A 14745-nucleotide genomic window follows, 5' to 3' on the forward strand; every position below is an offset into this window, starting at 1 on the left:
CATACATACACATATACTCATCACACGCATACACAGACACACACATACACTATACATACACACATATACACATACACACATATATGCACATCACAACATATGCACACACATACACAAATATAAGGCTCAAAGCAGTGCAGGTTCCCTAGAACTAATCAAAGCTTCTGGAGGAAGGAAGTGGAGCAGGCAGGACAGGGAAGGCTGTGCACGAGGTTCCCTTGGGTGTGGTGAAGTCCTGAGGTGGCAGCCACCTGGGCCAGTCTGTCTGGGTAGATGTCACAGTCCTTCTCTTCTTCCCGGGAAGTTTATTTCCTAGGTAGAGGACAGACAGTAGATGGGACGGGCTCAAACATTTTTACAAGAGAAAAGCTTTTGTCCGTCTGTCCCTGCTCTGGAAGACAGCCTGGAAGTGTGATAAGGAAAGGTATTTGGGGGAGGGATATTTTGAGCTCCCTCAAGTTACAGAGCCTGCCCTCAAGGCAGGAGGGGAAGAAAGTAGATGGGAGGAAGAACTGGCTGGGTAGGAGGGAAGGGAGCTGATCAACATGATGTAAATTACATGAGGGTTTCTGAAGACCCACCAGTAGATTCAGCTCATCTGAGCTGGGCAGACCGCAGCCTACTGTCTGGGTCTGTCCTGTCCGCCTGTGAGATGGCTGGACCCTCTATCATCTTTCTTGTTTAGGTGGTTGGATGACTTAATCACAAAAGCTTGAGGAAAAGAATACCAAAGTAAAGATGACACTTAAGTACAAACACATGGTGGTACCACATACCTCCTGCTGTTACCGTCTGAGCAGCCGTGGGCACTGACCTGCCGACCCTCTCCCCGCGTCCTCCCTGCCTCCTCCCTGACTTCTCCAATTCACTTTTCTCCATGGAGATCAGATTCTACAGAATGCTGCTCTGAGGGCTGTGGCTCAGCGGTACAGCATGGGGTAGCGTGGGTTTCATCCCTGTACACGCACACACTCACACACCTGACTATGCTGTCTCTGCTTGTCAATCTTCAGCGACTTCTCTGCGCAGTTCAAGTCCATGGTCTTCTGTGGCCTTAGCTTGCTGCTCTCACCTTCTGGCAGCTTCCCTCGCCAGGCCTTTAGTGTTGTCGTGCTGAGCTGATGGCTGGGGAGCTGCAACATGGGTCTCCCAGTCCAGACCTTACACTGGTTTCAAATGCCAATGAGTCGTGGCCCATGGGTTGAGAACCCCTGCTGCAATCCATCACTCACTGGTAGATGCAGACTGAGGAGCTAAGATGTGTTGTCAGCCTCTGGCCAGTCAGTCAGAGACACACAAGGTTTCTTGGCTGTGCGTGAGTTTTCCTCCAACATGGGCGTTCTTTACATTGCTATGTCTTTTGAGTCCACTTACTATTATTTTTTTTGTTAAAGCTTTTTCCTAGGTAGTTACTTATTTTTTAGTTCATAAGCTGTGTTATGTCCATTTTGATGATAGAAACGTCATCTTGACTATCTTTCCTCCTCAGCAGACTTCCCCTTAGTGAGGTAGACAGACAGGCTGTTCTTGTGTCAATGTGATAATTAATTTTGATACTGTTAATTTCTTTCTTTTCTTTTTTTTTTTTTTTCAAGACGCAGCTTTTTTTTTTTTTTTTTTTTTTTTTTTTTTTTTTTTGGTTTTTCGAGACAGGGTTTCTCTGTGGTTTTGGAGCCTGTCCTGGAACTAGCTTTTGTAGACCAGGCTGGTCTCGAACTCACAGAGATCCACCTGCCTCTGCCTCCCAAGTGCTGGGATTAAGACGCAGCTTTTTATTGGTCTAACCCACAGGCCTACTGACAGGCTCGGGCAGCCATCTCCATCTGCCCTCCAGACTTCCCTCTGTTGAGAGCTCCTGGCTTGCCCCCTGGAGAACAGTGTCCTGGGCAGGGGTGCCAACACTCAGGTGGGGCCTGAAGGGGGCTCAAGGTGTTGGAGAGACCGTGGGGCCGAACCCCGCAGAGCCCCTGCCTTGGCAGGCTAGCAGGGGTCAGGAGGGGAGGACACCGCCAGCAGCTCCTACTGTGCCCTCCGTGCCATCAGCATCTCTCGGATGTTGTCCTCCGCTCCAGGTAGGACTTTTTCTGCTCCAGTTCTTTAATGTTTTCTTCTGCTACTTTCTGTTTTTCTAACAGCTGGTTGTGAATTACTTCCTTGGATTGTAGAATAAACATCCTTCCAACGCCTTCATACATGTTGGTCTCATCTACCAGCGTCATAATCTGTGTGTCTGTGAGGTGCGCATGCTTTTTCGTTCTGTTTAGCTGTTCAATCTGTAGGTCTGCAAGCTTCACCTTCGGCTGAGTATCAATAACTTTGGCTTGAAGCTCTGTGAAGGCCTTCTTCAACTCCAGATCCACGGGGGCCGCCATATTGGAGCACTCTGTGCGCCTGCGTTCGCTGCAAGCCGGAAAGGCGATACTGTTAATTTCTTATTTTCCCTCTTTTAACTTTAAATTTCTCCTATTCTAGCAACTAGCTTCTTAAACAAAACAAAACATTGTGTGTGCACATCCATGCGCATGTGCTTATGTGCATGTGTGTTATAGAGAGGCCGCTAGTTAGTTCCCGGCTGCTCAGCCCTGAAATAATCACACAGAAGCTGTATTATTTAAATCATTGCTTGGCCCATTAGCTCTAGCTTCTTATTGTCTAACTCCTACATATTAATTTAACCCATCTTCGTCAATCTGTATATCGCCACGTGGCTGTGGCTTACCCGCTGAAGTTCTGGCATCTGTCTCTGACTCCACCCTCTTTCTCCCAGCACTCAGTCTAGCTTTTCCACCTAACTAAGTTCTACCTTGCTATAGGTCAAGCCAGTTTCTTTAACCAATAAAAGCAACACATAGACAGAAGGCCCTCCCATACCACATGTGTGTGGGTGGAGGCCACAGGTCTGCCACACCTTGCTTTATTCATGGGTGCTAGGATTAACTCAGGCCTTCATGCTTTTAAGGCAAACCCTCTGCCCCCTGTGCCACCACCTTAGCCCTGCTCATACCCTTTTCTATCTTTAAACCATCACCCCTTCTTACCGCAACATCTTAGCCTACTCAGAATCCTGGATTTGACCCCAAGCAGTCCTCTGAACCCTCAAAGCCAGCAAACAAAGACACTTAAAGGAAAATTACTTAAAACCATGTGCTCTGGTCAAAACATTTCCTTCCTTCCTTCCTTCCTTCCTTCCTTCCTTCTTTCCTTTCTTCTTCCTTCCTTCTCTTCCTTTCCTTCTCTTCCCTCCCTCCATCTGTCCTTTTTCTCTTTCTTTTCTTTTTCTCTTCAGTTGACAATTGAACCCAGGGCCTCACACATGGTAGGCATGTGTCCTGGAGGCTGGTCTACATTGTGACAGGTTACGCCAAGGCTCTATCCAGGGGTTTTCAAGTGAACTGTGTTCTCAGAGGAAGCTGTTCTCAGTTCTTTCAGATGGACAGAGGGTGAGCATTAGTTGGGTCTCCCAGGTTTCTGGAATTCTTTCTCAGCTGAGTAGCATTTGATATTTCCTTCAACCCTCACAATCGGGAGGACAGTGAGATGTTAGGAAGTGGCCATCAGTATAAACAGGGAAAATCATGCCTCTGACTGCTTCTGGACTGAATATTAGTGAGAGTGCAGGACTCAAAGAACAAAAGAAATACATTCCAATGATGTTTGCCGCTTAGCCACTTGTATATTGTGTCCAGCCTTATAAGGCCAAAGCCGAGCGCTTAGTATGTGTGTGGGGGCAGAGCTGGGGTAAGGGGAAAGAAGGCCAGAGAAACAAACTTGGAGGCCAGCGAGCTCAGATGTTTTCTCAGCTGGGTGTCTGAAGGGCAGAGAATGGTTGGTCAGGACATCCCTGGTGCTGGCCCGAGGGGAGTCTGCCCCCAGTTACTCTGTTGTACGTCCCTGTTAACCTTGTTCCCACTGCCCAAAAGCACACTTGGGTCTCTGCATCTCCAGAGCTGGTCAAGAGTGGCTCCTCCCCCCTCGGTGACTCACAGGTTGCAGGTAGCCATGACTGATACCCCAAGGCGGGGATCTCAGCATCCTCTCCCCTTCCCTCAGGCTGCTATGCTCTACACCAGGGTTGCTACCTGGATGGGGTAGCAGAGAAGAGGCTCAGGGTTAGACACACAGATAGTTCGACTGGGTTTTCTGAAACCATGCTTTTCAATTGCTACTAAAGAAAAAATCTCGGAAGACATGGTTAATCTTAGCTTCAAGCTTCTAACAGCCTGACACAGTTGAATTTGTCTCTGTTTAAAATTCCTTCACAGGCCATCATCCCTTGGTGCCTCAGGGGTGGGGTAAGAAGTGGCTACCAACAGTCACATGCTCGGATCCCTTAGACAAGATGGCGTGGCGTTTCATAAAATCTGGAGGTGACTGCTATACTATTACTGTTTAGGGAGTATTAGTGAGGAAAAGTGCGCATGCTCAATGTAGACATAAGTGTCCCCAAATCCTCTCTGTCTGAAGTTGTTTGGAACTATGGATGTAGAATTGGCGAGGAAAAGTTGCGCATGCTCAATGTAGCGCGCCCACAAATCATCTCTGAAGTTGCTTAGAACCACGGACTATGGATGCAGAGCCCGCAGTACTGAGTGCTGGTTCTTAGGGTTATGCCAACACTGACTTTATACCCCGGGGATGTAGCTCACAGCTACTCCCTTAGAGAAGAAAGGTTGGGGTTAACTCGAGGCCCTGGTTTTGTTTGCGCCTCCTTCATGCTGAGGACAAAGCGGGAGGCCTGTATAGAAACGCCATCCATGACAGGCTCTTGCTTTCCTCCTTCTGCCCGTGCCAAACCTCTCATTCCCGCAGAGGCCCTGGCTGCAGGTGGCTCGCTCTAGAGACAGGGTGAAGTGCTGTTGCTGGCCCCAGGACGTGCCGCCTTAGCGGCCCTAGTTCGGTGTTACCGCTGGAGACTCCCCGACCTGTAAAGCCGCAGGAATAAATACCGTTTAAACACAGCTCAGAGGAAGCAGAAATTGCTTACTATAGGGCCTGCCTGCCTCTCTCAGCCTAGTGTTTTTCTTAGTTTTAGGACGAAAGCAAAACAAACAAACCGGGTCTATAAATAAGCGGCCTCTGGTTCGCCATTGTCTGCTCATTCCCAGTCCAGTTCATTCAGGGTATCGGGCTCACACTACGTGGCCTTGGGCACGCGTGGGCATCACTGACCCAGGAAGCTCCGACGAGAAGCCGGACTTGGGCTCTGCTTGCAAATGCAGAGAGGGCAGCAGGATGGTGACACAGGGCCCAGATATGAGTCATTTGTTCTGGGCCTTGAGGAAGAATTTGAAAAGTCTGAGCGGAGTCAGGAAGAATGCCAAGTTGATAGGCTAAGTAGAGCAGGGTGTGAGCTTGACAAAATGTGGGGTCACAGCCGAGGCCGCCGGGCTGCGGGCAGGCCATTGTTTTGAAAAACAACTACCACATTAGATGGTCTAGGCAGCCAAGGAGGAGCTTGCCAAGGGCCAGGTTGGTCTCAGACGCCCTCCTTGGCTTATGGTGAGGACTCCCTGCATGACTTGTCTATTCCTGGTGGTGTTGGAGGGTGCAGAGGCGGGAGACCGGTAAGACAGTGTCCTGGCCATGTGTGTGGAAGCTTCACTGTTTTGTCCTGGAACAGCTCTGTTTTCAGGAAAGATGCTGGCCGTATTTTTGAGAAACGATTTGGAAGTCGGGTTGGGGGAAATCAAGTCCTTCTTGTAGGGAAGGATCCCAGACGACTTTACGGAGTGCTGAGAGTGGACCCCGAGTTCTCTAAAGGAGGGTTTAGTTTGGGGGAACAACTGGGAAGGAGAAAAGTGTGGCCCAAGGGCAGGCAGGGAGCAAGTGTATTTCTCACCGACAGAGCTACAGGTGCCGAGGAAGAGGCCAGGAGTAGAGACGGAGGGAAGACGGAAGGAGAGGTGACTTTAGTGGACAGGGTGGCAGCGCAGTTTCCTGGGGTCACTGTGCCTAAGTGGTTGGCGTACAAGGCTGCTCAGAAGCCCCCTTATGTGTGTCTTTGGCATGCTGGGATGGGTGGACTCTGCCTGTAATTCTGATTAGATCCTCGAAGGGGGGGGGGAATTAGAAAAAGCAAGCAGATGACCACAAGTTGGGAGTACAGGGAGGAAGTGACTGGGGGAGAAGCAGAAGAGAGCCACAGAAAGAGGTTGAGGAGAAGGAGGCCCAACGCTTCCTCAGAGGCCAGCGGCCCAGTAGAGGCTTGAGGAGCGGTCGGTGAGAAGATCTGTCCCCAGTCATCTTAGCCCCACCTCCTCCTTCCAGGAGGCAGAGTTTGAGGAGGGTGGATGTTTCCAGAATCCCTTCCAAGACTGACACTGTGCACTCTCAGATGTACAGGTGAGAAAAAGTGATGTGGGCTTCACTCTCGTGGACGTGGATACGGGGGCTCATGGGGGAGAGGCACTGGTATGTGGGCTTCACTCTCGTGGACGTGGATGCGGGGGGTCATGGGGGAGAGGCACTGGTATGTGGGCTTCACTCTCGTGGACGTGGATGCGGGGGGTCATGGGGGAGAGGCACTGGTATGTGGGCTTCACTCTCGTGGATGTGGACATGGGGAGTCATGGGGGAGAGGCACTGGTAAGGAGAAGGCAAGGCATGTGGGTGATACGTACTGAGCACACCTGGGGGAGAGGGCATGAGGCACACAGTGCTGGGGCCCCAGTGTGAGCGCTTGAGAAAGACCTCTGAGCTTGGACATAAAGCACAAATAGGAGCATTGTGACTGTCCCTGGACAGAGCAAAAGGAACTGGGTCGAGTACCCCAGGCTGGGTCTTTAAACCACCAAGGTGGAAGGGGGTGGTGGAGGGAGGTGGCAGGGATAGGGCCATGTCTGTGGACAGCCAGGCAACACTGATGTGTAGACATTGCAACTTGGCCTGGTTTGCATTTTTGTAAGAGTCCAGAAGAGAAGATCGTGGTGTGGGCTGGGAACCTGGCAAAGATGAAGAGGAGCAGATGGATTCCAGGCCCAGGTGGGAGGCAAGGCTAGCACAGAAGATGGAGGAGAGAACATAAAGATTTCGGGGATTAGGGAAAGGTCACATTTGTTTCCTTCCTGTGCTGGATCCTTGCATTGGTGAAGGGAAAAGCCATGGTGAGAAGGAGCCTGAGAAAAGAGACAGGAGGGAGTCTGTGGGTCTATTGTCTCAAGAGCCTTGGGCTGGGCCTTAGCGGTTGAATGCTTGCCTGAGCTAGGCCTGGGTTCTGTTCCCCAGTGCTGCAGTAATACACTACTTAAAATAAAAACCACTGAATTTCTAAAGAGATAAGTGAGGAGAAAGGGCTCCGGATGGATTCACACTCGGGAAGGAGGGGAGTGGAGGTTTGAAGTTGCTGTCCACAAAGGAAGGTACAGAGGCTTGTGGGAGAGGGAAATGCTCCACCCTGTCCATGTTTCTTTGAAGGTTGGAGCTGTTCAGAGAAACTGCAGCTCTCTACAGAAAGGGACCACTGCAAGCCGTCCTTTGCACGTTCCTGGCAGAAACCATAGATGCTGGCAGAGTCTCTCCATCGGCTGCAGCCTCCCTAGGAAAGATCTGTTCTAAGGAAGAGGGGATGGGGTCTGGCTTCTCCCGGGCAGGCAGGGTCCCGTATCTCTCAGCTGGGAGGCTCCCTGGGTGGCTGTACATCAGTAAACACTTGAGCATTTTGCCACTTTTGGAGCCTCATGTTCTGGGTATGACCCCTGGGCTTCTCGGATATGCAGTGAACTCCGTGTGTGCTTTTCCTGTCATTAGTTTACCATATAGACTAAAACTGTTGACCAGAAAGAAGAGAGTAAGGGAAGATTCCCTTTGTTCTCCTGACATAAGGCTGCAGCCCTTGAAGGAACAGGCTTCTAGCGGGCGGGTGCTTGGAGACAGGGAAAGGCTAGGAGAGTGTCCAAAGGGGCCGAGCTGCTGCTAGAACATGGGAGTATGAAGCTCATTTGAGCACATATCATGCATGGATTATTTGCATATATGCAAGCATTGCCCCTTCTTGTAGTATCTTGCAAAGTCCCTGTTTCAAGTCCACAGTCAGGAGCTAGGGTAGGGGTGGGGCTCAGCAGGGAAGAGCACCGTTGCTCTCCCAGGATCAAGGTTCAGTTCCCAGCACCCACATGGTAGCTGACTCAAACCACCCTTAACTCCAGTTCCAGAGGATCCCACACCCGCTTCTGACCTCCAAGGGTATGCAGGCAAAAGCGCTTATACACATAATAAAATGAATAGATTATCAATACGTTAGAAAAATGGAATCGGTGAGCTTGAATTCTAAGCGTCAAAGAAGACATTGCAACATCCATGAGCAGAGACATTGCAGGCATCCACGAGTAGAAGACATTGCAGGCATCCATGAGTAGCTCGTTTGCATTCCCCTAGGGAACAGCGGTGATCACGGGGTGAGGAGGAGAATCCATCTGTTCAGAGGCATGACACCTCAGAATTTCAAATGTCCAGGTCAACTCCCATTTCCCATTGGAATGATATAAACCCAGCCATAGGGGTCACAACCGTCTTTTAAAAATGCAGCTAACCTCTCTGCTTTCGTGAGAAATCTAACAGATCTGGTGTGTATCTCAAAATTGCCAAGCAGGGCTGCTGCTCCAGCCAGCCAGCCACTCTCCCTGTGCAATTCCATATAGCAACACAGCACATTACGCCTCTGAGGTCAAATGTGTCCCCGAGGGTGTCTGTGGCAAAACTGTATCCAGTCAGCTTGGGAAAGAATAGGAGACATGCCAAGTTCACAGGTTCCCTCAAAGGTGCTGCAGGAAGAATCTGATGTGTCAAGTAGACAACAAAGTGTCTAAGCACAGATACTTGTAATTCTGCTTCAGCAGGGGAGGGGAGGATGGGGAGATGAGGTCTTTGTTGCTGTGGATTTTTTTTAAACTCTGTTTTTCTGCAGACCGGTAAAGAAACTCCTGTTCTGGTGCTGGAATGGTTTCCAAAGAGGCCCTTGGCACACTTTTAGTTTCAGGGAAGAGAAGCAGTGGAGGAGGCTGTACTAAGTCATTTTACCAAGTGATGTTCACCCATCACTCAGGCTGACCAGCAAGCAGCTCTTCTGTCCTGTATCCTGTCGTGGCTAACGCATGCTCTCAGAGAAGACTAGTATTAAATGAGCTAGTCCATCTACTTGAAGGGCGCAGGCTTGGTACACAAAAGGTGTTCAACGAGTATCATTACTTACAAAAATTGTTATGGATGGGGCAATGTCTGTTGGTAACGGCTTGTCGCATAAACCTAGAGGCCTGAGTTTGAACTGCCAGACCCACATGAAATATCCAGGCATGGCAGTGCAAGTCTGTAATCCCAGCCCTGGGGAGGCAAAGACCAGGAGATTCCTAGAGCTTGCTGGACAGTCCCACTGAATGTGAGTTCTAGCTCCTGTGAGAGACCCTGTCTCAAGACACCAGATGTCAACCTCTGGCCTCCACACGTGCACACACACATGTGTTCGCATACTCACAAACACACACGTACCCCCTCACACACACCCTTGTGAGTGTGTGGGTGTTATTATTTAGACCGATTACCCTCTTAAGGTCAATTAGAACTGTCACTAGTTAGGGTCACTAAGTAACTGTCCCCTACGAAGTACTCGAGATCCTGCCGTGTCTCTGGAAGGGCTCGGGCAAAGTCTTCCACCATGTCCCCTAGCTTCATTACTGCAGACTAGAATCCTCTCTTGACTCACGAGTCCTGTCGGAGCTAGACTGAGATGGGCAAGGCTGCTGCTCCACAAGTCACAGGAGAAAGCATTTTCCCCTCCTCTGGCTTTGAAACTGATTTCTGCAGCACAGAGTTTTTGGTCGCTCACAACCCCCTTGGAGAACCAGATAAGTTTTGCAGCTGATGTGACCTCAAGCTTCTAGGCTGGTTTCTCTCCATGCTCCCTGGAGGACTAGGTTTGGAATTTTCCCTGAATGTATATCTTCTGAGGGCCGAGTTGGACCTTTGGCGTTTCCTGTCCCACACAGGGAACCATACGCTTTCTGAATTATCTCATAGGACATTTCTCATCTGTGGATCTTTAGAGCCTGAAGTTCATGTTTTTCCCTCCGCCCTCCTCTGATTCTTAGTCTCCAAGGGACATGTGTGTATTCCATTATAACCCCACAGCTTCCCTTGCTCCACGACAAATATGTGGGTAACAGTGTGTACATTCATCCAGAACACCAAAGGTTACCACTGCAGATTTATTGCTTGTTACATCATTTTACTGTGGGGCTGATTCATGAGATCAGTTTATTTAGTAATTAAATAATATTAAATAAGGCGACTGTTCCAGCTCACACCAGCCCTGACTTAGCTCACTCCACTGCCCCCTCCCCCTTGCAATCAGTGTCTGATAAGAGGGATGGGTGCCCACAGGTACAGCCTGGGCCAGGATGTGGCGTGAACCTTTCGTTAGGTCCACCATCTCAGCTGCATGGCATCTCACAGAACGTCCTCGCCTGAGAATTCCCAGCCTAACTCAGGGCCAGACCCTTCTTTCCTGGGTCGCCCCCATCCTCTCTGCTGTTGCCTTGGTTACATCATTGTTTATGTTCAGCGGGTCTCGCCTGTTTTCCCTTGGTGGTGTCACAGGGATCATCACACACAACTTTATACTCAGGTCAGCTTTACAGCCAATCTCACGCTCTTCTTAAGCTAGGGGAGGAACTTTGAAGTTGCCGCCAGGATCAAGGCTAAGTTCAGTTTGTTAATTTGGTCTTTTCAACAGTTCGTTCTTGAAGCTTTTGAGCGCGTGGGAACCTGTTAGCGCTGTACCGTGAGCACCCTTTTGGTTGCCATAGAATTCTATAGTTGACTTCGTTTACATTTCTTTTTAAAGACAGGATCTCATGTAGCCCAGGCTGGCCTTGAATTTGCTTTGTAACTCGGGCTGACCTTAATTCCTGATTCTCCTGCCTCGGTTCTCAAGTGCTGGGATTGCAGGCGTACTCAGCTTGATTGATGTTTTAATGCGGTTCTTTACCGCACCGTCGGTGCATCTGTCCACCCAGCAATCCGTCGTGACTTTCTGCCTCTTGCTCTGTAATAATTTTAGAATTACAGAAGACTTGCAGAACGGTGTGGAGAGAACTCCTCCCTAACTACCTCTCATCTGATTTCCCCATGGATAGCCTCAGCTTCCCTCGTGTGTCCTGTTCCAGGATCCCACATGACATGCCTCCTTGGTTTTCTTCTGTGTCTCTCACCTCAACTGTTGAGACAGGGTCTCTCGTGGAACCCAGGAGCTCACCAATTAGATAGGGCCAGCAAGCCCCAGGGACCTTCATGTCTCCAGTCACCCTTCTCAGGTACACCGTCACAGACACACCCAGACGTGTCGTCTCCTAGGTGATCCCCAGTGCAGCCAGCTGATGAACCATCACTCTCCCGATGAGTGTGCTCCCTTCCCCAGCCCCGCCTTTCAAAGGCGTCACCACCTCCCACTAGCACCACAGGGAGGGGCCGCGCTCTGAGGGACCTTCCACACTCCAGTGGCCTGAGGATATGTATACCTCTGGAGAGTGTCACTTACACCTTTCCGCACTGCTGATCTACATATGAACACCCTGCTTCCGCCTGGTGCTGTGGGTCCCAGTTCAGGCTCTGACTCTCGGGAAGCAACCTGTTTCCAATGGAATCATCCCCTGTACCCCCAGAACTGGCGCTTTTGTCTTTAGGGTTAGCATGGAGCTCAGACCCTGCTTCTAAATTCACCTGTGTTTGGGCTGAGATGACTCTGTGGGCAAGAGCCCTGGCTTTGAAAGCTGAAGAACCTGACTCCAATCCCAAGGAACCCAGATAAAAAGCCAGACAAGGTCCCCTGAGCTCCCATTAACTCCAGCGCTGTGGGGAAGGAACATGGGGCTGCCAGACTAGTTCCTGGTTCAGGGAGAGACTGTCTCAGACGAACAAAATGGAGAGTCATAGGGCAGGACACATGCAGTCATCCTGTGGTAGCTGGAACACACACGTGCTCATATCCCTCATGCAGTCATCCATGTATGTGTGTATGCACACAATGAATACACAAAAGACGACGAACCACCCAGGCTCTTCTCCGCTCCGCCTTCTGCAGGGCAGTCAGGGCACCCAGTCACTTGGATGACCAGATTCGCTCATGTTAGTCCGTGCCGTGTGTTGGGTTTCTCCCACATCTAGGCTGACTTTAAACATTTCCTGTCGTTGAGGGAAGCAATGCCTGAAACAGCGGTGTGATTCTCAGGGGAGAGCTGAGCTGAAAGGTGTATATAGAGAAGGATGGCTCCTTGCTGGAGCCTGGGTCTGAACTGTCCCTCCAAGGCCCGTGTACTGAGAGCTCGTTCCCCAGCCTGAGCTGTTAATGGGAGGTGGTGACCGAGGCTTCTACTCTCCGGTTCTTTCCACGGACCCATGAAGTCCTTGTGGTGCCCAACCTCATTTGTGTTAAAAACCAACCCGGGCCACAGTCAAGTGCTTTGTCAGTGAAGCCCAGAATTTTATTTATTTATTTATTTATTTATTTATTTATTTATTTTTGAGACAGATTTCTCTGTGGCTTTGAACAAAGCCTGTCCTAGAACTCACTCTGTAGACCAGGCTGGCCTCAAACTCACAGAGATCCACCTGTCTCAGCCTCCCAAGTGCTGGGATTAAAGGTGTGCACCACCAACGCCTAGCTAAGACATGGCTCTTTTAATAATAATTTTAAGAAATGTAATGCTGGGGATCAAGCCCAGGTCATGCATATGCTGGCGGGTATACCGCCACGGAGAGGCAGCTCTACCTCAGCTCCAAACACATGCCTCTCCAGGGCACCATCAGCACGTCCTGCTGGAGCTCAACCCCTAACAAGGTCCAGGACCATCATGACTTCCTGAAGCTCCCTCTAGCTCGGCCCTTCAGAGAGGTGTTCTAATCTCCCCACTTCCATAGACAAGTCTTGCCTTCCCAGTAATATCATATAAATGTGGTCTTTTTGGAAATGTGGAAAGCCCCCCTCACTCAGCATAATGTTTATATAGTAAGTATGTGCACACGTGGATCCTATCAGCTCGTCCCTCTTGCTGGTGAGCAGACGCCACTGTATACAGATACATAAATGTGTCTATATGTATTAATTACATTATATGGCTCCATCCTGTTAATCCGTCTCTGAAAGGCAGCCCTGAAGAACGAAGGTGCCCACTTGTGTGCAGTGGCCCTGGTGTTTTACCTCACGCTTCCGATCCCTCCGGCGACCGTGGCTTTCAGTCTCCTAAGACCATTCTGCTTCCCAGAATGATTTGTTTACTTACATGTGATTCTTGCAAAGCAACTCGGCACCGAGTGGTAGATTGACAGGCAGCGGTCCCCTCAAGCAGCTCATCTAACCAATCTCCCCTTCATTGGTCACCCACTGAACGCGCGTGACATGTCCGTCACTGTGTTGAGTTTGAGAAAACAGGCTTGGAAAGGGACCAGCCCTGCTCGGGCATTCAGGGTCCATCAGGAGGCCCAGTGGCACACACCTGCAATCCCCAACCATGTGCAGCAGAAGCAGGAAGATCAAGAGTTCAATGCCAGCCTTGTCTACATGAGACCCTACCTTCCTAAAATAAAATAAGGGCTGAGGATGTACCAGGCTTAACTGGCGGAGAGCTCACCTAGCATACACGAAGCCTTCTGTTCAATTCTCAGCATAAACCCACAGCAGTGGGGCTTGGTGGCACATGCCTGCCATCCCGGTACTCCGGAGCCTATGGAAGGGAGAGTAGGAACTCTGAGATGCTCAGCTATATAGCAAGTCTGAAGCCAGAGTTACTGGAGACACAATCTTAAACAATCGTAATAAACTAAAGCCCAACAGAGGCCCTGGGAGCTGGAGTCCTTTGTTTAGAGTTCTCCGGCACCACCTTGTCTGTTCCACCCGAAGGATACGGCGATGGTCGAGACCGCAGCGCTGCTGGGAGGGTCATGCCGTGGCTTCTGCAGTTGTGTGTGGGCTTAGGGCTGGGGGAACACAGAGGGCAGGAAGGAGCCAGCTGTTTCCCATCAGTCTGCTGACATTTCTCACCTCTGGAAGCAGCTGCTGAGGCGCGGGTGGGAGCTGAGGTAGGCGGACAGCCTGCAGCCGCCACCTCACTTCCTTTCTGGTTTCATGGAGAGGGTGGCACATGCCCCCAGCCACAGCTGCCTTCACCTCTTACATGTGCCCAGAGACTAAGGGGTGTGTTCCTGGAGTACCATGCGTGGAAAATTCTGGATGGAAGCCTTGTGCCTGCGTAGAACCCAGGCCCTCACATATGCTAGGCAAGTCTTCTCCCACAGAGCTACTCACATACCCTCAGTTCTCCCCCCCGTTTTCTGCTCTTCCCTCTCTCTCTCTTTTTCTTTTTTGAAACAGAGTCTCACTAGGAAGCCCTAGCTGGCCTGAAGCTGGCCTGGAACTCATAGTGATCCACCTATCTCTGCCTCCCAAGTCCTGGGATTAAAGGTGTGTGCCATCACGCTCAGCCCCAGCCTGCTTTTCCGTCATATTGAAGAACCTATAAGAACGTCTCTGGTAGTTCAGTAATCTTTAAACCTATAAATACCTTTGTGGCGGGGCAGGGAGCAGAGAAAGAAAAACAAGAGCTGGGATGGAGATGAGTTTGTTCCAGGCTGCTTTAAACAAACGTATCATCGTGTGGAATCTGATTTGGGATGAATGAGAGTCAGTAAATCTGAAAATATCCCAGGCACTGCCTGCTGTGGCTCACCAAACAGGAAAATGACTTCAGCGCTGTGGTCTTT

At 50.2% G+C, this 14745-nt stretch overlaps 1 protein-coding gene across 1 annotated transcript; it reads right to left on the minus strand.

Moving 5' to 3' along the window:
• Window positions 1-2024: 2024 nt before the first annotated feature.
• On the minus strand, window positions 2025-2372 carry LOC121448793 (prefoldin subunit 1-like). Its single transcript, XM_041652999.1, has one exon. The coding sequence runs from the start codon at window positions 2370-2372 to the stop codon at window positions 2040-2042; it is 333 nt and encodes a 110-aa protein (XP_041508933.1). The 3' UTR covers window positions 2025-2039.
• Between the last annotated feature and the right edge of the window lie 12373 nt (window positions 2373-14745).

The sequence above is a fragment of the Microtus oregoni genome, unplaced genomic scaffold (assembly GCF_018167655.1).
Source record: "Microtus oregoni isolate MIOR12 unplaced genomic scaffold, Mior012 000005F_ref0000423, whole genome shotgun sequence".
In the NCBI taxonomy this organism is placed as follows: domain Eukaryota; kingdom Metazoa; phylum Chordata; class Mammalia; order Rodentia; family Cricetidae; genus Microtus; species Microtus oregoni.

Bases quoted from the DNA above. Each gene is read 5' to 3' on its own strand.
- LOC121448793 (XM_041652999.1), bottom strand. From the start codon at position 2,372: ATGGCGGCCCCCGTGGATCTGGAGTTGAAGAAGGCCTTCACAGAGCTT.